This window comes from Lissotriton vulgaris, chromosome 11 (genome assembly GCF_964263255.1).
Source record: "Lissotriton vulgaris chromosome 11, aLisVul1.2, whole genome shotgun sequence".
In the NCBI taxonomy this organism is placed as follows: Eukaryota; Metazoa; Chordata; class Amphibia; order Caudata; family Salamandridae; genus Lissotriton; species Lissotriton vulgaris.
Window position 1 is genome coordinate 83,118,983 of NC_141699.1, and position 26,822 is coordinate 83,145,804.

At 47.3% G+C, this 26,822-nt stretch overlaps 1 protein-coding gene across 5 annotated transcripts in view; it reads left to right on the forward strand.

Moving 5' to 3' along the window:
• The first annotated feature begins 930 nt into the window (after window positions 1-930).
• The window catches only part of FBRSL1 (fibrosin like 1), a 1,250,393-nt gene continuing 1,224,501 nt past the window's right edge, over window positions 931-26,822 (forward strand). For all 5 annotated transcript variants that reach the window (XM_086942730.1, XM_086942733.1, XM_086942732.1 and 2 more), the window contains exon 1: window positions 931-1,972. In XM_086942730.1, the coding sequence (XP_086798856.1) occupies window positions 1,685-1,972 (288 nt within the window). In that variant the 5' untranslated portion in view covers window positions 931-1,684. The remainder of the gene's footprint in view (window positions 1,973-26,822) is intronic.

Genomic DNA, 26,822 nt, shown 5'->3' on the forward strand with positions numbered 1-26,822 from the left:
CGGTCCCTGGCACAGCGAAATGCGTGAGAACAAACATGAGCTGCGTGACAAAATAATTAGATGCGTGAAATAGCGTGAAACATGCAAAATCAAAGCAATGCATAATAAAGTCACGACATGCCTCGTACAATCGAGAGATGCCTGCAAAATCTATGAAAATATTGTGACATTTAGATGGCAGCAAATATCGGGAGGTGAAAGATAGGATATCAAGGTCCGTGATCATGCTGTGTAAGGTTTGATAAACTCACGAGAAAAGTGACCGAATCATAACATAAGGCAAGTGATGAAATATTGTTCGCGTCGCTGTGGCGTTGTACAAAATAAAATAACGCAAATAATTTTGATGATGAAAATGACAATATGCGTGGCAGCATACGTGTAACCGTGTTACAGGTGCGTTGCACAAAATAAAACAAAAAAGTTAGTGATGAAATTACAATGTGCGTGATAGCAAACCGTGTTACAGGTGCAGGTGCGTCTGATTAAACAGCTAGATGCGGATTCGTGCCACGTGTTGATTGTTAAATTCACGAAATGCGTGTAAAAAACATAAGATTAATGAAAAAAGTGTGTCACGCATGTTGAAATGATGAGTCGCCTGATAACGCCGTGCTCTGCACGTAGCCTTGACAATAATGAGTAGGCAAGATTGCAGTTGGAAAGAGCTCTCCAACCCAGCGGCTTGAGCATTGTTTGAAATCCGATGTATTTTAATTTGCAGCGGCATGTAGAAATATCTGTGGGTGCTCCCCCACTTCCCCCTTTCCCTGCGTGCCCCCACTGCCAGCGGCAGGTCTCCGGGTACAGGGGCAGCCCCCCGAGCGCCCAGAGCAGGCATCTGATGGATAAACTCTGTGAATAAAGTGCCTGACTTCCTCTCTGGTAATTGCAGGCTGGCGGAAGTACGTCACTTGTTATCTGCCCTGAGCCCTGCTGCACTGTACAGCCCAGACAGAGGAGCAGAGACACAGCCCCCTCCTGCCCTTCTGCCCCTTCCAGAGCTCCCACCCCCCGTGATCTCGCCCCAGCGGGGGCAGGTGGAGAGCAGGGCGGCCGTGGCCTGCGGGGGGCCAGCTTCGGGGGGCCGTCTCCCCCCAGGAGGGGGGATGAAGGGAGCCTGGCAGCCGCCGCCGCTGCCTCTTCTATGGGGGAGAAACTGACAAGCCGCTGCCGCTTCGCACATTGGAAACTTACAAAGCAGAGCAGGGGGCCAGGAGCGGAGCCCCGGGGGCCACGGCCCCCCTCCCGCCAGGACCCCTCACCGACACCCCCGGCGATGTGACCAGGGGGGAGGCACCGCCCCCCCTCTGCAACAAAGTTGCAAACCAAGTCATCCCTTTTATTGCCGATTCCCCATCTGGGGAGGGGAAAAAAGAAAGAAGATCCATGGTTTCTACATCTTCACCTTTCCTGGATTCCCTGGCCGAGGATTTTGTGTGGATTTCCTGGGAGTATTTGGCTCTGGATTATTGGACATTTTCAAGGATTTTTTAAAGTGGTATTTTTATTTTTTTTCCATCAAGGTCATTTTGTGGAATATTTTTCCCAACTGTGGATCTGTGAATCGGAGGGTTTTTCCGGTGTTTTTCTTGGTGTTTTTTGTTCTTTGTCGGCACGCGGAGGGTTGGATATTCCTGCTGGTGGATTTCCTGGTGGTCTTCGCCTCCGCCGCCCCCCGAGGATGGAGGGGAAGGTAAAGCAAAGCCGGCGGTCGAGGTCCCAGCGGGACCGACGTAGGAAGCGGGGCGACCCCGCCCGGAATCACAGCCCGTCCTCCGGCTCGGACCGGGAGCGGAGCCTGGGGGGCCCGCGGGGCAAGGAGAACGGAGGGCCCCCCCGAGCCCTGGCCGCCCCCCCTGCCCGGGTGCCCCGGCCTCCCCGGCGCCGGAGGAGGGAGTCCAGCTCCCAGGAGGAGGACCTCATTGACGGCTTCGCCATCGCCAGCTTCGCTAGCCTGGAGGCTCTGGAGGTGAGACCCCCACCCCCCTACAGGCTTATTGTTACATTTGGGGCGGGGGTAGAACAATGCAGGTGTTCAAAGGGGAAGCAGGTAGAACCTAACTCCTGTCTGCAGGAGCCAATCCAACCAGTACACAGGTATAGCCCTCCACCCCTTCCTGCAGAAACTCAAACCTTCCTGCAGGAACTCACTCCTTCTTGCAGGAAGTCACCCCTTCCTGCAGGAAGTCACCCCTTCCTACAGGAACTCACCCCTTCCTACAGGAACTCACCCCTTCCTGCAGAAACTCACCCCTTCCTGCAGAAACTCATCCCTTCCTGCAGAAACTCGCCCCTTCCTGCAGAAACTCGCCCTTTTCTGAGAGAACTCACCCCTGCTTGCATAAGCCCACTCCTACCTGCATAAACCCACCCAATCCTGCAAAACCCCAACCTTCCTGCAGAAACTCACTCCTACCTGCATAAACCCACCCATTCCTGCATAAACCCACCCTTCTTGCATAAGCCCACTCCTACCTGCTAAACCCACCCATTCCTGCACAAACCCACCCATTCCTGCACAAACCCACCCATTCCTGCATAAACCCACCCATTCCTGCATAGACCCACCCATTCATGCATAGACCCACCCATTCCTGCATAGACCCACCCTTCTTACATAAATCCTAACCTTCTTGCATAAATCCTAACCTTCCTGCAGAAACTCAAACCATCCTGCGGGAACTCAAACATTCCTGCGGGAACTCAAACATTCCTGCGGGAACTCAAACCTTCCTGCAGGAACTCAAACCTTCCTGCAGGAACTCACCCCTTCTTGCAGCAGGAACTCACCCCTTTCCTGCAGGAACTCGTCTCTTCCTTCGGAAACTGACAACTACCTTTTAGGAACTCACCCTTCTTTATAAAATCCCCTCTTCCTGAAGAAACCTACCCTTCATGCAGGAATAAACGCAGTCTGCAGAAACTCATCCTACCTGCTGGAATAATGCAGGATGCAGGAACCCACTCCTTTAAGCAGGACCTCACCCAGGCCAGCAGGAATCCACCAATGCCTACAATAATCCACTACTGCCTACAGCAGCTCATCTCTTCCTGTAGGAATAAATGCAGTCTCATGAACTCCCCCCTACCTGCAGGAATGTATGAAGGCTACAGGAATCCACTCCTTTCTGCAGATCCTGACTCAGGCCGGCAGGAATCCACCACGGTCTACAGGAATCCACCATTGTCTGCAGGAAATCACTCCTTCCTGTTAGAACAAATTCAGGCTTCAGGAACCAACTCATTTCTGCAGATCCTGACTTAGGCCTGCAGGAATCCACCACTGTCTACAGGATTCCATTACTGCCTCCAGAAAATCACTCCTTCCTGCAGGAACAAATGGAGAGTGCAGGAACCCACTCATTTATACAGGACCTTACCCAGGCCGGCAGGAATCCGCCAATTCCTATAATAATCCACTACTGCCTACAGAAGCTCACCTCTTCCTGTAGGAACAAACGCAGTCTCATTAACTCACCCATAACTGCTGGAATGTATGCAGGCTACAGGAACCCACTCATGTATGCAGAAACCTCACTCAGGCCTCCATAAATTCACCACTGTCTATATGAAATCTCTCCTTCCTGCAGGAACAAATACAGTCACCTACTCCTTTCTGCAGGACCTCTCTCAGGCTTGCAGGATTTCACCACTGCCCGCAGAAACAACAGGCATCTGTCTGCAGGAACCAATCCAATGTATTAAGCAGATCCCACTCCTCCATACAGAAACTCACAGCTTCCTACAGTAGCAACTGCAGTCTGCAGGAACCCACTCTTTTCTACAAAACTAACCCCTGCCTGTAGGACCTTATCCAGTCTGCAGGAACCCACTCCTTTCTGCAGGACCTTACCTAAGCCTGCGGAAATCCACCACTGTCTACAGAAATCCACTACTGCCTCCAGAAGCTCACCCCTTCCTGCAGGAACAAATTCAGTTTCAGGAACTCGCCCCTACTGCAGGAATGTATGCATGCTGCAGGAACCCACTCCTTTCTGCAGAACCTTATCCCGGCCTGCAGGATTCTACTATTGCCCGCAGGAACTCACTCTTTCCTGCAGGAACAGTTGCAGTCACAGGAACCCACTACGTTCCACAGAAACTCACCCTTTCCTGCAGGAACGTATCTAGTCTGCAGGAACCCACTCGTTTCTACAGAAACTCACCCGTTCCTACAGGACCTTATCCAGTCTGCAGGAACCCACTCATTTCTGCAGGACCTTACCTGCAGGAATGTATCACTGTCTACAGGAATCCACTACTGCCTATATAAGCTCACCTCTTCCTGTAGGAACTAATGCAGTCTCATGAACTCACCCCTACTACAGGAATGTATGCATGCTGCAGGAACCCACTCCTTTCTGCAGGACCTCATCCTGACCTGCAGGAAACCACTACAGCCCGCAGGAACTCACTCTTTCCTGCAGGAACAATTGGAGTCGCAGGAACCCACAATGTTCTACAGAAGCTTACCCTTGCCAGCAGGAACGTATCTATTCTGCAGGAACCCACTCTTTTCTACAGAAACGCACCCCTGCCTGCAGGAACTTATCCAGTCTGCAGGAACCCACTCATTTTTGCAGGACCTTACCTAGGCCTGCAGGAATCCACAACTGCCTCCAGAAGCTCACTCCTTCCTAGGATTTGATTTATCTTTCCTGCAGGAACAAATGCAGTCACAGGAACCCACTCTTTTTTTTTTTTTTTTGCAGGACCTCACCCCTGCATTCGTTCTGAAGAAGATTTCCCACACACATAAATTGTCGGGCCTCATTCAGTGGGCAGCCACCAGAGTTAAAACACCCCTCACATTGCATGTACCTGGCTTAGTACCCCCCCCCCCCACAAGCAGACCACCCCTACCTGCTACTGATCACAGACCCCCTCTGAAAGCAGAACCCTCGCTCACCCAGTCTAGTGCCCCCCCCCCCTTCCAGCTTGCAGGGTCGTTACTTTTACACCAACAATTACCCACCTAACAAGGTGTAATATAACCCCTCACTTACCCGCCCTCATATTGTAAGGGCCGCCTCACCCATCTGTCTATAAGACGGTGAACTGCAGAACACCCCCGCCCCCATCTCAGACTGCAGCCCCCCCCCCACCCACCTCTTCTATGCCGTTTCCCTCTTGCAGAACCCCCCCCCCCTCTTCCCCGGTATGCAGCAACCTGCCGCCTTTGTCTGAAGGAGCACCCCCACCCGGCCCCCAGGTCTACAGGTATCCCCCCCCCACCTTCCTAGCATTTGATTTATTGCAATAAACTGTTACCATCCAACAACTCTTTCATAAATAGATGCGCCAAAGACTCGTGTGGGCCCCAGCCTTTGCTGGGTACAGCTTGGCATGTGTGCCACTCACAGGGGCCTTGGCAAGGCCCGCCCTCCCTACCTCTAAGATGCCCTGGGGTTGGCTCCGATGCCATAAACATACCGTCCCCTTTGAGGGGTTTGTGACTTGACTTGCACCATTTCCACCTGTTTTTACTGAGCTCCTGCAAACGTGATGCTAGGGGGTGTAAAGAGTGCCCACAGATAAAGACAGTCGGATGGTGGGTGGTTTGTACAGCACCGGGCAATGCCAACAGGCTGCCCTCACCTTCCATCAGCTCTGCTTGTTTCTAATGCGTTTGTGGTATGTTACCAATGAACTGTTTATTTACAAATCACTCGTGTATGTGCAATGTTCACTTGTATACAGTACACACTTGTATTTCATGTGTTGCAACGAGAAGTTCCCTTCATGGCCTCGGTGTTGGGGCGACAAACTGCCAGCTTGTTACACAGAGGCAAACTTTGCAGGCGACTTGTGAGTATGAGGCGTCAAGGTACTTGTGAGTTTGAGGCGTCGAGGTACTTGTGAGTTTGAGGTTTTGAGGTACTTGTGCGTTTGAGGTTTCAAGGTACTTGTCAGTTTGAAGTTTTAAGGTACATGTGAGTTTGAGGCGTCGAGGTACTTGTGAGTTTGAGGTTTTGAGGTACTTGTGAGTTTGAGGTTTTAAGGTACATGTGAGATTAAGGCGTCTAGGTACTTGTGAGTTTGAGGTTTTAAGGTACCTGTGAGTTTGAGGCGTCGAGGTACTTGTGAGTTTGAGGTTTTAAGGTACTTGTGAGTTTGAGGCGTTGAGGTACTTGTGAGTTTGAGGTTTTAAGGTACATGTGAGATTGAGGCGTCTAGGTACTTGTGAGTTTGAGGTTTTAAGGTACCTGTGAGTTTGAGGCGTCGAGGTACTTGTGAGTTTGAGGTTTTAAGGTACTTGTGAGTTTGAGGCATTGAGGTACTTGTGAGTTTGAAGTTTTAAGGTACCTGTGAGTTTGAGGCGTCGAGGTACCTGTGAGTTTGAGGTTTTAAGGTACCTGTGAGTTTGAAGCGTTGAGGTACTTGTGAGTTTGAGGTTTTAAGGTAGATGTGAGTTTGAGGCGACAAGGTACTTGTAAGTTTGAGGGGACGAGGTACATGTGAGTTTGAGGCGTCGAGGTACTTGTGAGTTTGAGGTTTTAAGGTACATGTGAGTTTGAGGCGTCGAGGTACTTGTGAGTTTGAGGTTTTAAGGTAGATGTGAGTTTGAGGCGACAAGGTACTTGTGAGTTTGAGGTGACGAGGTACATGTGAGTTTGAGGCGTTGAGGTACTTGTGAGTTTGAGGTTTTAAGGTACCTGTGAGTTTGAGGCATCGAGGTACTTGTGAGTTTGAGGTTTTAAGGTACTTGTGAGTTTGAGGCATTGAGGTACTTGTGAGTTTGAGGTTTTAAGGTACCTGTGAGTTTGAGGCGTCAAGGTACTTGTGAGTTTGAGGTTTTAAGGTACTTGTGAGTTTGAGGCGTTGAGGCGTCGAGGTACTTGTGAGTTTGAGGTTTTAAGGTACCTGTGAGTTTGAGGCGTCGAGGTACTTGTGAGTTTGAGGTTTTAAGGTAGATGTGAGTTTGAGGCGACAAGGTACTTGTGAGTTTGAGGCGACGAGGTACATGTGAGTTTGAGGCGTCGATGTACTTGTGAGTTTGAGGTTTTAAGGTACCTGTGAGTTTGAGGTTTCAAGGTACTTGTGAGTTTGAGGTTTCAAGGTACTTGTGAGGTTGAGGTTTTAAGGTACTTGTGAGTTTGAGGCGACGAGGTACATGTGAGTTTGAGGGGTCGAGGTACTTGTGAGTTTGAGGTTTCGAGGTACTTTTGTGTTTGAGGTGTCGAGGGGGGAGCCCCTTCCTCAGACTCCAAGCATTGCCCCTTTTAATCTCGGCATGCACCGGATTGAAGCTGCCACGCGGACGGCAGGGAGGCACGGGTCGTTTCCAGACCTCTCTGACTGTGAAGTTGTAGCCATGTTGTGTGTTTTTGGAAGTTCTGCTCTTGCCTGGAAGCTTGCAGCCGGGCAGTGACGGCGTGTCCTCCTCTCCGAGCAGAGTACTGCCTGTCCGAGAGCAGAGAACAAGCAATATTAGCTGAGTAAACATAGCCCGTCTCTCTGAGCAGGCATGGCACGGTGCCCACGGCGTGCAGCAGGAAGGCGCGCTCCACCCTCCCCCGTCCATGAACTGGCCTTAAAGTGTGGCTGCCACTGGTTGAATCCGCCGGGGGCTGCGCCCCGCCACGGCCCTCCCCCCTCTTAGTATGGGTAGTGCCCTTGGAGGCCGCAGGGTGCACAATATGACGGCACTGAGCCCGAGTTTGGGGTGTTTTGTGGTCCATATATTGTACATCGGAGTTGGTGAAGGCTTACTACAGGACGATGGTGGTGGGGGATGGGGGGGGGGCGTTGGGGGTGGAAGGGGGTACACCACCGCTACTTCTTTTGTACAAAATTGTGATTTATATATTAAAAAAAGTGTTTTAGCTGATCCAAGGTCCAACTGCTATTCAACACTGTTCATGAAACTCGTGGTAATATGTTTTTTTTAAACAAAGTAATCCATTACAATGTCAAATGCACACGTGTTGTCTCAACCTTTGTTTAATTTCACACCAACATTGCCTTGTTTTGGGGAGAGGGCAAGAATTGTGAGCTCCCAGAAGCTCTTCTTTTTCATCGCCAATTTATTGCAAATCTTGATTTAATAATGAAAATTGATCCGTTCTGCGGCTTCTCCAGTGATCAGCTCTTTGCGCTTTTGGTGCCCTGTCCATCCTGGTCTGTGCTCATTGAATCATGAGGTTTAATCAGAAAAATCATGACCCTGCCCACCCAACATGTGAGGGGTTGGGTGGTCGAGCGCCTAGAGGTCTTTAAATTGGTGGTGAGCCATATATAAAAGTCTTCCCCGCTTGTATTAATTATATAAACGGTGCTAGTTTTTCCTGAAGTGTGACATGGAATGGATTTGTTGATTCTAAAGGGCCCTACAAAAAAATGATGAAAAGAGGTGGAAATTGATTGCTGAAATTAATTATTGTGGGATTTGCAAAGATGGTGTGGATCGGGGCCTTCATACTCAAAGAGAGAACTTCTTTCCAGTAGGTTTGCTAGGGGTGTTCAGAGTGATTGGTGTAGGCGCTTTGGTGGCCTTGCCGTTACTGGGACGCAGCATGTGTCGCGGATCGGGAACAGCGTTTGGATCTGCTCAGTGAAATTCTGCTGTGATTGGGCATTTTGTAACCTGTTCCTTTAAATAAATGTGCCTGCCCAATAGGAGCTTTGTCGGGGAGGTTTAGTTTAAGATCACTAAGAGGATGCTAGGCTGGCCAGGTGATGCTAGTGTCCACTCAGAAATGTGTTTGATGGCGCCTGAATGGACCTGCTTAATTGCGTAATTTTGCTCCAATTTGTCACTATGAACTGAACAAACCACATCTCCCATAATGCATTTGCTTATGAAGTGAAAGCCCAAGGCTGGAGAAATGAAATGGTGGAGCTACCATATGATGCTGAATTGTCAAACTGTTCCTGGTTGACCTTTGATGTCAGTTAAACAATGTTATGCTCTGTGTGCTGCATCAATTAGAAAAGTACATCAAAATAAGCAGGCTTGGACAGTATGAGTGAATCAAGGGGGGGGGGGGCACCCTCACAAAGAAACTGATGGACTGGGAAGGGGCACCCTACAACTATGAATAAAACAAGTGAGCCAATGAGAAGCATCCATTTCGACACACTGTGCCTCCTGTATCCTTTACTCTCTGGTGCAGTTTTATCTCCTCTAGATGAAACCTGGTCAACCCACCGTGATATGTGTGTGGGGGGGGAATCGTGGGGGGGGGGCAGCTCTGATATTTATTGAACGCAGCAATGAATGTTCAGAAAGGAGGCCTGGGATAAGCTCTTGTTTTTACATTTAATTGTCACAATCTTCAGTCTTGTGTGAATCATCTACAAAACATTGGGGTCTGCACTTTATGCTTAAATCTCCTTTAGTCTTCTCAGTCGCTTCTCACAATGAGGCGTATTTATCTGCACACAAGGCCTCCATCATTTTAGGTCAGACTGTATTACTGAAATCTATTGACTTTTTTACTATGAACCACATTTCTACCAAATCTAACGTCTTCGCTTGTTAACATCAGTTTATTTTGTGGTACTGAGAATGGAGTTTGTTTATGCTTTTCTGGTTAGGGTCCCTTTACATAGGCCAAATTTAGCTAAGGTCCTCAATGTAGGGAAAAGACAAAAACCAAGTGGGAGTGGTGAGTAATAATCGCTTTATTGCATGAGTAATTAAAACCTTTGCAAGCAAGTAAAACACGTGTTCAAAAACAACTTCATTAAATAATGCTAAAAATTTCAAATGCACAGTAACTCCATAAAATTGCAAGAGAATAAAAACTAGTGTGCGCGACAGCCAGTGCAAGGGGTCAGATGGGGCGGGTACAACATTTGTCGGAGTGGGGGCACCTGTGTAGTCCCAGTTCCTTTCAAGTTAATTATAAAAACTTGGATCTTGAAGATGTTTTGGAATGTTATTGGGCGGCTGACAGCCAGTTGTTGCCGGTGCCGGAGTGGTGAGTAAGATTGTGTAGTAACCATCTTATAATTCACAACTTTTATTTCACAGAGAGATATCAAACATTATGTTAACAAAAGAATTGAACATACGTCTCAGCAGTGATGGAGTGTCGACACGTTTCTGCACATCAGTGTGAGGTTATCATGAGCTTTCATGATGACCTCATAATAATTTCATCTATTTGGTGGAAATTATACAGGAGGGTGGTTCATTACATTTGGTTGGGATACACTCTGTTGAATGAGTGTGTTGTACATTATCAAAATTACCCTAAACAAAAGGTGAGTACAGGTAGTTTTGCCAAACTCGTGAGTCGGGCATGAAACTAGTCCGTGTGTGGCTCCCTGATTGGGTGTACTAGTTTGAATGTGGTTACTTCTTTTGAGTGGTTGTATACCTCCCGGAAGTGGAGAAATGAGTATGTGTCGTGTCAACTTACTGTTGTCAATCTGCTGACAATGTGTGATGCCATTACTAGAGGCATTTAATCAGAGACTTACTGGTATTGGCTGGACACCCACGACCGCATCACATGATGCTTTTCACACATTTCTCGATAGCCCACAATGCCCCACTAACTGAAGCTACTGGACTTGAGTTGAAGGCCTAGCACTGATCGCCCAGCACAACTTGAGGCTGGCTAAGGTCTGCCGGTCCTAAATACAATTCTATGTTTCCCCTCCTGCTCCACATACCCTACTTTATTCCCATCCTAACCACTACTGTGCCTTTGGTAAGGGCTTTAAGTGGGATAAAAAAAAAACTGGGGAGGGGGATTCTCGAAGGGACGTGGCCTATGTAATAAAGGCCATGGCTTAAAACCATGTAAGCCAAAAATCTGTAATTAGCATAGTGTGCCCCTCGACTTGTATTTTGCTGTTTGTCACTGCTTCCAGATATATCATACAACAAGTAACACCATACCTACAATTCAGGACTATTGGCTTTGTCAATGGCTGTTAGTAACTAAAAAAAGAGAAACATCCTGCGAGAAAATGGCTCTCTTTAAAGGATTTCCCTTCCTCCACAACGCAGCTCACCATGCCTTGACCTCCACTACTCAGTAGTGAGCAAAATGAGCATGCGCACACCGTGTGCATGCTCTCACTGCAGTCCAAGAAAAAAAAAAAAAAGAAAACTGACTACCTTTGAGAGCCCCGAAAATAGAGCCTGATAGAGAACCGTTTTTGAGGCCCCCTGAAAATAACTGCCGGTGCTCAGACCCGGCCCACTTAAAGCCCTGCCTTGGCTCCTCCCGCTCCTTTTTCCATATCTACCCCTTGTTTCTCACAGACCACCGTTGTTGCCTTTTGTTCTCCACGCGCTGTTCTCTTCTGACGCGGATATGTTGAAAAACATCAAATATTGTTTCCCCCTTAGCTGAACATGAAAGCTCCCGACCCCCGTACCCGCCTCCCCTGAAGTGCTGCGTTGTGGGTCAACGCTATGATTGACAGGTTTCACGCCCAACCCCCACCCCCTCTGATTGCTGCTTCTGAGGATGTGAATTTCCAAAAAGCCGAGTTGATAAATAAATAATGTTCTGCCTGCGCTGCAGAGGTGGCCAGAGCTTCACAGGCCAGTGGGCAGTTTCCCTCACGTGCGGCATCCATCAGCCTGTCAGAAGCAACCTCGGTTTTCATGAACATGTGCAAGGAAAAATAATGAGAGTTTTTGACCCACTTGTTCAGTGGTGGTTGTGGTAAGCTGTTGTGATGAGTATCTAAGTACAGAGGCACCTCAATATCTCAGCAGGACTGAGCCCCTTTGATACAGTCTTACAAATATTTACTTGCCCAGGGCTAGTGATAAATGTGTCCTAGCAGAAACAAGGTTTGTTGCGACCAACTATGTTAAATGAGGGGGGGCTGGAGACTGCGCGTTAAAACGCGCACTCGTCACCTGGTTGCGCTTACCTGGCCCTGCTTACCAGCCACGGTCTGCTCCTCGTGCGACAGGACCCTGAGTTCAGATGGCCAGGATCACACAGTGCCCTATGCCTGGTGGGGTAACCTCGCTGTGCAGACTCTGTAGGGACTCTCTGGTCGGTAGCAGATTTACCTCTTGTCTTGTAGGGCTTGAAACTTTTCTGGAGTATCTTTCGTATGTAAATGCTGATTGCGTCTATCCTTTTTAGGATGGCCCGGGCTCCCTGGTGCAGTATTGGCTTGTCCCTGAGACTGTACTCATTCCATACCACGTCACATGCACAGGGGCCATCCGCCTTGAGCTGGCTGTCTAGGCGCAGTTGTTTGCCTGAAGGTAACCGTGCTCACCGTCAGGGACCCAGATTTTCCATCTTTGATCAATTTCTTTCACTAGACCCTTTTCTTCGAAACCAGCCCTAACTTTCGATGCCCTTCACCCCAGGGCATGAGTGGTTTATGTCGGCCTGAGTTCCCCCAGCAGCAGATAAATTACATATGATTTGCTCCCCCAAGGTCTGAGGCTCACCCACCTGTAATCGGGCCTCACCCACCTGTAATCGGGCCTCATCCAACAGGTATCGAGCAGTCACACCAATTATTATGCCTCCACACCAGGTACCAGGCCTTCACAGCAAGTATCTGGCCTCCACACCGGGTATCAGGCCTCCACACCGGGTATCAGGCCTCCACACCGGGTATCAGGCCTCCACACCGGGTATCAGGCCTCCACACCGGGTATCCGGCCTCCACACTAGGTATCCGGCCTCCACACTAGGTATCCGGCCTCCACACTAGGTATCCGGCCTCCACACCAGGTATCCGGCCTCCACACTGGGTATCCGGCCTCCACACTGGGTATCCGGCCTCCACACTAGGTATCCGGCCTCCACACCGGGTATCCCGCCTCCACACTGGGTATCCGGCCTCCGCATATCAGTTATCGGGACTCCGCACTAGGAATCAGGTCGCCACACCAGGTACCAGGACTTAACACCAGGGATCTGGCCTCTACACCGGGGAACCGTCCTCCACATCAGGTATCGGGCTTCCACACAGGGTTTGGGCCTCCGCACCAGGTATCCGGCCTCCGCACCAGTAATCCGACCTCCTCACCAGGTATCCAGCCTCCGCACCAGGTATCCAGCCTCCGCACCAGGTATTGGGCCTCCGCACCAGGTGTCGGGCCTCCGCACCAGGTGTCGGGCCTCCGCACCAGGTGTCGGGCCTCCGCACCAGGTGTCGGGCCTCCGCACCAGGTGTCGGGCCTCCGCACCAGGTGTCGGGCCTCCGCACCAGGTGTCGGGCCTCCGCACCAGGATTCAGGCCTCCGCACCAGGATTCAGGCCTCCACTCCAGGTACCAGGACCTCACACCAGGTATCAGGTCTCCACCCTGGGTACCAGGACCTCACACCAGGTATCAGGACTTCACACCAGTCATCCTAGATTTTGCACCATGTATGAGGCCTTGGGCCTTCACATTGGGTATCCGGTCTTCGCACCAGTTTTAAAAACTTTGCACCACTTTTCAGGTTTGGTATGTGCAGAATTTCACCGCTTCCTATCTCCCATTCTGGCTGAGCAATTCCCTTTAATGGAAAGCAGATTAAATTGGATATTAAATATTAAACGGTTATGTACAGTTTAATTGTTGACCCAGGTGCAATTAATGTTTAAAACTGTTTTAAAATATTTGAAATTGTAATACACAATGTTCACATTAAATCTCCGTACTCTAAACACTGCCAGATGTATAGATCTCTTATTGTGAGAGCAGGACTGCGTACAGTGCGTGCTCATTGCAGCTTCTCCCGCTGGGCCATCTGTTTTTATTGTTGGTCAGGACTGCAGGCCAGGATATTTTAAACATGAAACTGATTGTGAACTTGTTCAAAAATTAAATTGCAAAACGTGATCACCTTAAATTGTGTTTCAGCAATATTTATCTTGCTGAGGTACACACTTTAAACACTGCAACATTTTTTAGTACATTTTCGTAAGTACTACATGCCATAAACCTGGAAAGTAAAAAAAGAAATAAAAAAAAAAGCATTAGGATGCCGCCAGCATTGATCGCGTCATATATATGTTCTTTTTTTAACTTTCTAAAACATAACAAAAAAAACTGACAAAGCTACTAGATCTTGCTTAGGCGAGACCTATTGGCTTAGCCAATGCTTGTCTGATGCCTGTGGAGTTGAGTAAAATAAATCCACCTTCCTGATTTGAGGTGGTTCTTAGTTTCTACTTCTTGTTAACTGAGAACAACTGACTTAATCTGATATTTCAAATAGTTAGAAACATAGAATTTCTTGTGGGATTTGAGCCTGTCCCTTCAACCTTTTTATTTGTGTATTTATGACCCTCCTCGGTTTTGAATGATGCATTCTTATGCGCCCTGCAGAAGCGAATACATGAAATTGTTGTCTGCGTTTGCCTAAGGGCCATAGTTCCAAAACCAGAATAACAACAGCATAACGTCGAACAGTAACTTTACTCCTGCTGGAAGAGCAACAACTAACAACAGGGGTCCAGGTAATGCACATTTGAAGGACTTCACCAAACACACCATAGTGGGACTCTTGTGAAATCCAAAAGATTGTGCGGTCTGTAGAAAGATTCCTTGTTATCATGCGGGTGGATATTGATGCTGAACCAGCATTTCTCCAAGCACCACTCCAAATAGATTGACCCAAACGTGTCACTTCTGTGTGTCCAAGGCACGCGTGGTCAATATGTCTTAGCGGAGAAGCGCGCATGCGTAACGGATATAGTCTTTTATTAAGGGAATGCGAAAATAAACAATACTGTAGCGGGGAAGCCAAAATAAAGACAAGTGACATCAAAATTAGGCCGAAAAAAATAAAATTGAAGATAAGATTTTTGTAATAAATGCAGTATTACATTAATTAAAAGTGGTTAAGATTGAAATTGGGAGTTTGGTCAAAGTACGGGTTATAAATAGGAGTAGGGTTGATTTGGGGTAAGGTCTGGGGTTAGATATATGGGGGAGATGTTGCCTTTCAATTTTCTCATTACTGATTTCGGTTTTATGGATTTGCCATTCTAACCAGGTAGAGTTCATTTTCAGATAGATGCTTTATTGAAGCCATGTTCCTGTGTGAGGTGTATTCTTCTCTGATCCCCAGCTCGGGGGCCTTCTCCAGGTCTGCACTTTGGCAGGGTAGACCTTCCAGGATTGTTTTTGTCTCCCAGTGGGAGAGAGGGCGGCCGTGGAGCATCTATCCCCCCCCAGTCCTTGGAAGTGGCGCCTTCCTCTGATCTTCAGAATCAAATGAGGCTCTAAAGTGGGTTCTTGCATCGACCTTTGAAACATGAACTGCTTCCTGCAGACCTGCATCTGCTTTTTAGAAGACTTTACTGCATGTGTTTCAGACTCTTCTCTTCCTCACCCAACCTTCCCATCTTCTTCTGTCTCATCATCACACTGTCTCTGACACTGCTAAAGTTGACTGTTGCTAGGAGACCGACCACAGCAGCCATCCCCATCACAGCTGTGCATCGCCCCCTAGGGGTCTCAACTGGCAGATTTGGGAATCCTGGGGCATTGGGTGGGTGGGGGTGGACTTATTTTACAGTTCTGACATGAAGGGAGCTCTCAACATCTTTTTGTATCCATCCTTTTATTCTCCTACTTAGGTGACCCTGGCAAGCCTCTGTAGAGGACCCCGGCTGTCAACGAGCCTTTTGCCCAAGGGGCACACATGCCTTCTACAAGTTAATGAGCCCACATGGTTCCTTGGTGCAGATATTATAGTCTAGACTTGGCAACTGGTCCACACTGCCCCGCAGCCCTTCTGTGCGTTGGTACTACACGCCCGAATCCCTCCGGTTCTACCTCGCATCCTTTGCACCCATCAGAGACGAGAAATGAAGCATACTTGAGACAAGCCGCAGTACACCAGACGAGGAGCCCCCAAGGGTCTTCTATGGACCCCTCGAGGCCACTGCTTCTCCATCACTGCACTCCAGTCTGGTCTAGTTCAACCTACTGCGGGCTGTCGCTGCTGCCCTATCTTCAATGCGCTACACCATCCGCTCTTAGAATGCTCATCCTTTCCTCCATAGAAGTGCAGCATTCCATTCCTCTACCCCACCAGCTTCCCCTGTCCACTACCTGCCATTGTGTCGTCCTTTGCAGCGTAATTGTCTTTATTTATTATTCTATGTCAAAAATATCGCACTTTGCCAGGTTAACACTTCACAAGTCCATTTCCCAAGGGACACTTCACTTTTTCAGATTTGTATCTCCTCTTTTACCTTCATCGACCTCCTGTTTTTTACACTTTTATGAAAAGCTGCTCCTAGCGCCAAGAGGCACTTTTGTTTATGGAGAGAGCTACAACAAATATCTGCCGCTCCGACTTCTCAAAAGCTTCTTGTCTTGCTTTGTAGAAGTCAGTTTTTGCTTGCTTTTTTGTCACTTTTAATCTCCATTGGTCTGTTTCACAAAGTTTATTTAAGTTTATTTATTTAAGAACCAACCGATTCATATGTCACTCTCTGTCTCTCACTGTCTGGATAGCTGCAAATCTGTTTACCTGTCTGTTCACCTGTCTACCTGCCTGTGCAGCTCAATCTGTCTACCTGCCTGCCTGTCTGTCTGTCTCTCTCACTCCTCCCCAATTACATTGTCTTTTGTAGAAAACCTTGAAAGCTAGAAAGAAAATGTCATCAAACACCTAGCATTAGATGGACTGAATTTCAAATAACTCTCACTTCATACCAAGTCCATTTCGAAAGCAAAAAACCTAATAAAAAACCCCACCGGCCTGAAAATGGCGCAAGACCTCTTTTTTCACTCCGTTGAAGAGCTTGTTGACCTCGACTGGATGTCTCTGCAGGAATCCAAGCCTATGAGTGCTCTGAACGGGGGTGAGTAGCCAATTACGTGGGACCTGAGTCATTCTACCACGAACCCTGGCGGTCCCTTCTTCTGAATGCAGTGACATTGCACAAGATGGCCGCCCGCCCTGGTGTTGACAGCCAGACTTTGGAATTTCGTACTGTGCCCATTCCCGGGCAGATGATTCAGCCAAAAGAGAGGGCGTGCCTTCTGCCCATTCATGCAAGAATGTTGTGTCCTTTCCCACTTAGGGCTACTTCAGTTTGCCTTCATGAGGAGTTAAAAAAAAAACTACGTTTGATTTGCATCTGCTTGTAGTTTGGACCCATTGCATCCACCTTGTTTGAGCCAGTGGGGTTTGAGAAGGACGTTGCGCTTCACCCATTGAGTTTCTTGGCATGAAACTGATGGGTCATGACGGTATACACCCGTTACAACGCATCTTTTACTCCGCACTACCATTACAACGCGACTTTTACTCCGCATACCATTACAACGCATTGCGCTGGGGGGCGCTCTAGGATAGGGAATAAGTATAATTTACTATCCAACACCTTCCCTAGGGTCCACGGGGACTGGAGTTAGAATAGTAAATTATACTTACCACTATCCAGCACCTCAAAGCACTATGCGTTGTAATGGTATGCGTTGTAAAAGTCGCGTTGTAACGGTATGCGGAGTAAAAGTATGCGGAGTAACGTCATACATCCGTCTGCGAGATGTCTTGGGAAGTGTCACTAGGTGTCAGCCCATTCTTTTGTTGCCAGTGTTCTGGGGTCCTGCTGGGTCAGTCTCCCTCATCGGGCCCATCGGGAATAGAGGTAACCCCTTGTGTACCTCTATCTCCCGGTGTGTGTCTCTCGCTCTTTTATCTCCGTCACACGCTCTCATTCTCCATTGGGAACATGTTCATCCTATGAAGCAATGTAAGGCTGTGTGTTGACCCTTTATCTGTCTGTCTCTCCCTGCTGTGCCATCTCTCAAACTGCCTCTTTGTCTTCGTATCTCTCACACAACTCCTGTGTCATTATTTCTATATCTGTCTCTTTTTCTACAAACGTCTGTCTCGCCCTCCTTGTTCAGCTGTCTTGCTCTCTATTTCTGCGTCCCTCTGTCTCTTTTCCTTTGTCCCTTTGTCCCTTTGTCCCTCTGTCTCTTTTCCTTTGTCCATCTGTCTCTTTTCCTTTGTCCCTCTGTCTCTTTTCCTTCTCTTTCTTTCTGTTTCTGTCTCTCTGCCCGCCTCCTCGTGAGTCTTCGGATTATAGCACTCGTTACCTGCCTAGGTTTGCGACTCCCATAGATGAACGGGCAAAGAAGCGAGGTAGTAACCACCCTTCTTGTGGTTGTGTGGGATAAGGGTAAATCTCCAGTTGGGGGGGGCTCCCAACAAGTGGTCCCTTGGTATAATCAGCCCACTTCCTTTGAGGAGGAGTGCATCCAGTTGAAAACGACCAATCACCAGCTGCTGAACACCTCCCCACCCTGGTTTACCGAGGCATAAGGAAGCCATCTTTAGTGGAAACAAAGATTGCTCTCTGCAGCAGATGTGGAAGGTGTCCAGGCCCCCGTGCACTTTTAAAACCTCAGAGGAAATGACCAGTCGCAGATTGCTCGTGATACAACAAACTACCCGAAAAACTGGTGTGATACAGTTGAACATAATTTATTAAATAGTACTGAGCGTACCGGAGCCACGTTTCCAAGTATTAACAGTGCGGAGGCTTGGTACACGAAGACGCCGGTCCAGCACGGTGTCCTCATTCTTCCTCATTTAAAGAGATTCCATTGGATGAAACGATTGTGAGGTTTGCAAAGCCCCCTTTCTCCCTTGGGCACCCATGTCCCATGAAAACTGGGCAGGGAGGCTTTTAAGGTGTGGATTCTTTATTTCCACGAGATCATAAATTGCAGTTTATGGGGAGTTTCTGACACAGTGAGTAAAGGAGTCTTAGTTATCACCACTGTTCATCATTTTTTTAAAAAAACATAGATTTTAACATAGTGAATGACAGATATGATTGGCCGATCGGTAATGTGCGCTGCCTGCTCAATATCTTGGTGATGGGATCTACTTTGCAGCTATAGGAATTTATTGGACCAAATTCTATCCTGGGAGATAGACGGCCGTCTTTCATCCCCATAGAGGGATGGGCGCCGCTCTGGTTGTTGCTCAAACCACCATTTTGAATATAGTGGATTTAGGAACCCAGGGACTGGACCACCCTACCGTGTTTGGTCATCTTAGAACGGCGGTTGGGGTGTGTCCGGGACATCTTCGTGGTCATTGTCTACCATGGTCGGAGCATCAAGAGGGGTCATTGGTAAAGACTGAGGAAAGACTATAGAAGGGTGAAGGGCCACGATACTTGTGCCTTCTCCCCACCCCCTTCTTTTCAGTATTTATACCCAGTTCTCTACTCTACTCTCAAAATGATGCTGCTGATGCTCAGGTGGTGCTTCCATTGGTTCTCACCCTGTCTGAGGTGCTGCCTTTATCCACAATTGGATGAATAAAATCTAGTTGACAGGATGCTGGCAAATGTGAGTCCTTGCTCTTCGGTACAGACCATTGGCTCAAAAATAAATTATTTGGCTACTGGTGCTTTCAAGTGGAGAACTGGTCATCCAACTTCAAGGTAGCCACAACCTTAGGAGAAGAGGCGTGAGTTGGCTCCCAAGTGATTAAGATCGCCCGGACCTCTGACTTCCACGTGATGGTCTTGTGCTTGTCTGGTCACCTACTTATGCAAGATGGTAAAGAAACTATCGCCACGTCGGCCATCGGAGCAAAACTCGCTTATGAAAAAGCGTTATTGTGGGGGTTTTGAGGTCTGATCTCACTAAGTTTGAGGAGCTACAAAATTCCGCAGCAGGGGCAGTCTGCAATTTACCAAACATGTCCACGTTTCCCCCATGCTGACACAACTCTACCGGCCACCCGTTGCCTGGCGAGTTCAGTTTAAGGCTCTGACTTTGGCTATGCTTGCGTTGGTTTTTATTTGAGCTGTCTCTGCCTTTCTTGCTTAATGTTTGCATTGCTTTATCGCTGTCTGGCTTGTTGCTTCTGCCTAACTCTCGTTTGTTGACTTTTCGCCTGTGTCTGTCTTGCTGTGTTTCTGCTTATGCACTGGTATATGCATCTGTCTCTCTCTCTTCAGCTGTCACTTTAAAGCCTGTCAACTTTATGACCTCCTATTGCTTGATTGATATCGGCCTAGCTGGCTGTCTCTCTTAATACACCTCTCTTGTTTGATATCTGTCTTTCTTGATGTCTATATTTCCTCAATGGATGTCTGTCTCTATCATGCTATTTTACAGGCTCAATTCCTGCCGGTATCTTACCTTCTGTCCCTGATTTCGCGTCTATTTCTTTATCGTGGTCTGTCTCTTCTTGGATGTTTGTCACACTTGCATTTGGTTGTTCAAAGTCTGCCTTTGTCTGTTGCCATCTGCCTTAGTTTGATGTCTTCTTCTCTGTCACTTCCTCTCGTAATCTCATCTCTCATTTGTTTGACGTCTTTGTCTCTTCCTTGCCCTCTGTTTTTTCCATGTCTATTACAAAGCAGGCATTACATCGTACTGCCTTTACAATGGTCAGTACCATGACTGCGACGTTACCACGAGTTCCATTACAACGCACGTCACAACGACTTGCTTTAGGAAATGTGGTGTTGGATTTTAAATCTAACACCTTCCCTACTGATAAACCGACTGGAGTTGGATAAAGCAAGTTGTTGTAATGACTTGCTTTGTAATGGAAATCGTGGTAACAACACAGTCATGGTATTGACTGCGTTGCTAAGCCAGGCGTAGTTTTAGCATGCGAGGTAACAGATTCTATTCACTTCCCCCTGCCCTGCTTGCTTTCAGTCTCACCTATAGTTGGGGTGACTTGAACACGCAATGTCACGACTCTTGACAATTAAAAATGTATTTTCCGCACTTGCCACCTACCCTTCGTTTGCTCCCTAATTTGCAAATGTTGAAGTGTTGCGAAGAATGACTCTGCCTAGGACAAAGATGGTCAAATCCATGTTTAGAGCAGAAACGCTGTTCTGAAAGCAGCGGTTATTTCAAGAGGACTTTCAGACTTTATAAAAATCTCAAAAGTATGTCATCTCCTTTTAGGCCTGGGTTGTGACAATGCAGTTATCAAACAGACCTATTGCTCACAGTGTTATAGAGTAGGCTCTGACCCACCCCTTTCAACCAGCTTATTTCAGTCATTGGCTTGAGACTTTGCCAATCACATATTGGTTCGGCCCAGAAGAGTATCCATCTCTCACCCTATACTATTGGCTGTTTGGGTGAATCCTTCCACCTCCATTCGAGTGCTTGGATTGAACCGTATAAGGGACTACTGTACAAGTATAGCCTTCTTTATCCGCTCCCGATAGCGCCCTCTTCTGTATCTCACTCGTATGTGCTAAAGCTGCATGTGTTAGCACAATAAACTGAGACCTTTTGGCTTTGCCAATGCTTGCTAAGTTATGTTGCTTTGAATCCTGGGGTATGTTCTTATTTGCCATGAACATAATCAATGCGAGTGTCCCATACTGTCCTAAAGGGTTGGTTCTTCATGGAAACAATTGGTTCCCGAGGCCTGTGGTGTGAACTTGGAGTGAGTACAAAACTGAGCATAAGTTTTAACCACTCTCTCTACTCTACTCTACTCTCAAAATGATGCTGCTGATGCTCAGGTGGTGCTTCCATTGGTTCTCACCCTGTCTGAGGTGCTGCCTTTATCCACAATTGGATGAATAAAATCTAGTTGACAGGATGCTGGCAAATGTGAGTCCTTGCTCTTCGGTACAGACCATTGGCTCAAAAATAAATTATTTGGCTACTGGTGCTTTCAAGTGGAGAACTGGTCATCCAACTTCAAGGTAGCCACAACCTTAGGAGAAGAGGCGTGAGTTGGCTCCCAAGTGATTAAGATCGCCCGGACCTCTGACTTCCACGTGATGGTCTTGTGCTTGTCTGGTCACCTACTTATGCAAGATGGTAAAGAAACTATCGCCACGTCGGCCATCGGAGCAAAACTCGCTTATGAAAAAGCGTTATTGTGGGGGTTTTGAGGTCTGATCTCACTAAGTTTGAGGAGCTACAAAATTCCGCAGCAGGGGCAGTCTGCAATTTACCAAACATGTCCACGTTTCCCCCATGCTGACACAACTCTACCGGCCACCCGTTGCCTGGCGAGTTCAGTTTAAGGCTCTGACTTTGGCTATGCTTGCGTTGGTTTTTATTTGAGCTGTCTCTGCCTTTCTTGCTTAATGTTTGCATTGCTTTATCGCTGTCTGGCTTGTTGCTTCTGCCTAACTCTCGTTTGTTGACTTTTCGCCTGTGTCTGTCTTGCTGTGTTTCTGCTTATGCACTGGTATATGCATCTGTCTCTCTCTCTTCAGCTGTCACTTTAAAGCCTGTCAACTTTATGACCTCCTATTGCTTGATTGATATCGGCCTAGCTGGCTGTCTCTCTTAATACACCTCTCTTGTTTGATATCTGTCTTTCTTGATGTCTATATTTCCTCAATGGATGTCTGTCTCTATCATGCTATTTTACAGGCTCAATTCCTGCCGGTATCTTACCTTCTGTCCCTGATTTCGCGTCTATTTCTTTATCGTGGTCTGTCTCTTCTTGGATGTTTGTCACACTTGCATTTGGTTGTTCAAAGTCTGCCTTTGTCTGTTGCCATCTGCCTTAGTTTGATGTCTTCTTCTCTGTCACTTCCTCTCGTAATCTCATCTCTCATTTGTTTGACGTCTTTGTCTCTTCCTTGCCCTCTGTTTTTTCCATGTCTATTACAAAGCAGGCATTACATCGTACTGCCTTTACAATGGTCAGTACCATGACTGCGACGTTACCACGAGTTCCATTACAACGCACGTCACAACGACTTGCTTTAGGAAATGTGGTGTTGGATTTTAAATCTAACACCTTCCCTACTGATCAACCGACTGGAGTTGGATAAAGCAAGTTGTTGTAATGACTTGCTTTGTAATGGAAATCGTGGTAACAACACAGTCATGGTATTGACTGCGTTGCTAAGCCAGGCGTAGTTTTAGCATGCGAGGTAACAGATTCTATTCACTTCCCCCTGCCCTGCTTGCTTTCAGTCTCACCTATAGTTGGGGTGACTTGAACACGCAATGTCACGACTCTTGACAATTAAAAATGTATTTTCCGCACTTGCCACCTACCCTTCGTTTGCTCCCTAATTTGCAAATGTTGAAGTGTTGCGAAGAATGACTCTGCCTAGGACAAAGATGGTCAAATCCATGTTTAGAGCAGAAACGCTGTTCTGAAAGCAGCGGTTATTTCAAGAGGACTTTCAGACTTTATAAAAATCTCAAAAGTATGTCATCTCCTTTTAGGCCTGGGTTGTGACAATGCAGTTATCAAACAGACCTATTGCTCACAGTGTTATAGAGTAGGCTCTGACCCACCCCTTTCAACCAGCTTATTTCAGTCATTGGCTTGAGACTTTGCCAATCACATATTGGTTCGGCCCAGAAGAGTATCCATCTCTCACCCTATACTATTGGCTGTTTGGGTGAATCCTTCCACCTCCATTCGAGTGCTTGGATTGAACCGTATAAGGGACTACTGTACAAGTATAGCCTTCTTTATCCGCTCCCGATAGCGCCCTCTTCTGTATCTCACTCGTATGTGCTAAAGCTGCATGTGTTAGCACAATAAACTGAGACCTTTTGGCTTTGCCAATGCTTGCTAAGTTATGTTGCTTTGAATCCTGGGGTATGTTCTTATTTGCCATGAACATAATCAATGCGAGTGTCCCATACTGTCCTAAAGGGTTGGTTCTTCATGGAAACAATTGGTTCCCGAGGCCTGTGGTGTGAACTTGGAGTGAGTACAAAACTGAGCATAAGTTTTAACCACTCTCTCTACTCTACTCTACTCTCAAAATGATGCTGCTGATGCTCAGGTGGTGCTTCCATTGGTTCTCACCCTGTCTGAGGTGCTGCCTTTATCCACAATTGGATGAATAAAATCTAGTTGACAGGATGCTGGCAAATGTGAGTCCTTGCTCTTCGGTACAGACCATTGGCTCAAAAATAAATTATTTGGCTACTGGTGCTTTCAAGTGGAGAACTGGTCATCCAACTTCAAGGTAGCCACAACCTTAGGAGAAGAGGCGTGAGTTGGCTCCCAAGTGATTAAGATCGCCCGGACCTCTGACTTCCACGTGATGGTCTTGTGCTTGTCTGGTCACCTACTTATGCAAGATGGTAAAGAAACTATCGCCACGTCGGCCATCGGAGCAAAACTCGCTTATGAAAAAGCGTTATTGTGGGGGTTTTGAGGTCTGATCTCACTAAGTTTGAGGAGCTACAAAATTCCGCAGCAGGGGCAGTCTGCAATTTACCAAACATGTCCACGTTTCCCCCATGCTGACACAACTCTACCGGCCACCCGTTGCCTGGCGAGTTCAGTTTAAGGCTCTGACTTTGGCTATGCTTGCGTTGGTTTTTATTTGAGCTGTCTCTGCCTTTCTTGCTTAATGTTTGCATTGCTTTATCGCTGTCTGGCTTGTTGCTTCTGCCTAACTCTCGTTTGTTGACTTTTCGCCTGTGTCTGTCTTGCTGTGTTTCTGCTTATGCACTGGTATATGCATCTGTCTCTCTCTCTTCAGCTGTCACTTTAAAGCCTGTCAACTTTATGACCTCCTATTGCTTGATTGATATCGGCCTAGCTGGCTGTCTCTCTTAATACACCTCTCTTGTTTGATATCTGTCTTTCTTGATGTCTATATTTCCTCAATGGATGTCTGTCTCTATCATGCTATTTTACAGGCTCAATTCCTGCCGGTATCTTACCTTCTGTCCCTGATTTCGCGTCTATTTCTTTATCGTGGTCTGTCTCTTCTTGGATGTTTGTCACACTTGCATTTGGTTGTTCAAAGTCTGCCTTTGTCTGTTGCCATCTGCCTTAGTTTGATGTCTTCTTCTCCGTCACTTCCTCTCGTAATCTCATCTCTCATTTGTTTGACGTCTTTGTCTCTTCCTTGCCCTCTGTTTTTTCCATGTCTATTACAAAGCAGGCATTACATCGTACTGCCTTTACAATGGTCAGTACCATGACTGCGACGTTACCACGAGTTCCATTACAACGCACGTCACAACGACTTGCTTTAGGAAATGTGGTGTTGGATTTTAAATCTAACACCTTCCCTACTGATAAACCGACTGGAGTTGGATAAAGCAAGTTGTTGTAATGACTTGCTTTGTAATGGAAATCGTGGTAACAACACAGTCATGGTATTGACTGCGTTGCTAAGCCAGGCGTAGTTTTAGCATGCGAGGTAACAGATTCTATTCACTTCCCCCTGCCCTGCTTGCTTTCAGTCTCACCTATAGTTGGGGTGACTTGAACACGCAATGTCACGACTCTTGACAATTAAAAATGTATTTTCCGCACTTGCCACCTACCCTTCGTTTGCTCCCTAATTTGCAAATGTTGAAGTGTTGCGAAGAATGACTCTGCCTAGGACAAAGATGGTCAAATCCATGTTTAGAGCAGAAACGCTGTTCTGAAAGCAGCGGTTATTTCAAGAGGACTTTCAGACTTTATAAAAATCTCAAAAGTATGTCATCTCCTTTTAGGCCTGGGTTGTGACAATGCAGTTATCAAACAGACCTATTGCTCACAGTGTTATAGAGTAGGCTCTGACCCACCCCTTTCAACCAGCTTATTTCAGTCATTGGCTTGAGACTTTGCCAATCACATATTGGTTCGGCCCAGAAGAGTATCCATCTCTCACCCTATACTATTGGCTGTTTGGGTGAATCCTTCCACCTCCATTCGAGTGCTTGGATTGAACCGTATAAGGGACTACTGTACAAGTATAGCCTTCTTTATCCGCTCCCGATAGCGCCCTCTTCTGTATCTCACTCGTATGTGCTAAAGCTGCATGTGTTAGCACAATAAACTGAGACCTTTTGGCTTTGCCAATGCTTGCTAAGTTATGTTGCTTTGAATCCTGGGGTATGTTCTGATTTGCCATGAACATAATCAATGCGAGTGTCCCATACTGTCCTAAAGGGTTGGTTCTTCATGGAAACAATTGGTTCCCGAGGCCTGTGGTGTGAACTTGGAGTGAGTACAAAACTGAGCATAAGTTTTAAAAGAGAACTGGGCTCTGCCACTTGAACATGACACACCTTTTATTACAAGAAGTGTGTACGTGCAGGACTCTCTAGAAAGGACAGTGCGAGCACGGTGGCATTGCTGCACTTCCGTGCAAGGCAGACTCGTGATATGGTGGACAGGAACATTCCGGGGAGGATCCACTGGACACGCCCCTCCCCTGAGTGGGGAAGTACCCAGTGGCTTCTGTAACACTGAGGACGGTCTGGGGGTTCCAGTGACTGAGAACATTAAAGATAAAAAAAGAACAATTGATGGACGAAAAGCGGAACATTGTCAAACACTCACCCCTTGTACAGAGATCTGGACCTGAGTCTGTAGAAAAGCAGCCAATCTCTAACGAATAACAAGGCTGCTCGGCGCAAGACGCCTCTAATTCACTTCGTTCTTTCTTATCCAATAAAGAGGCAGGCGCTGGAAACTGAAAAGCAAAGAACAGGTTTATTGCTCCAGAGGAAAACACGTTGGTTCGGACACACAGAATGTCTTCAGGAGGTGTTCTAACAACTTCTCCGCTGCTCCGTCTTTTATACAATATACAGTTGGTTTATTGGTGGTCAAACATCCTAGGAATTCCCGCGCCCAGCAGGTTCTCACAGAGTCCCAACAGTTATCGTCCCCCACCCGGATCTAACCAATGATCAATATCTCACAGCTGGACATTCCGACAGGATCTGCAAATGTGTGGGATTGGTCAGATCTAAGGGTTATGCTAGTGATAAGATCAAACGTTTCTGTTCATACAACAAGCCCTGCCGTGTGGGGGGCAATAAATTATGTCTGCAAGGGTTGGTTTAGTGCCTGGGACCGGATCGAGTGGCCAGGTGCGGTCAGGGGGTTATCAGAAGGGCCTGTTCGTGTGCGAAGGATGAAAGGACAAACTGGTTTAGGGCGGGAAGTGGCTCCGGGGCTTTGTCACCAA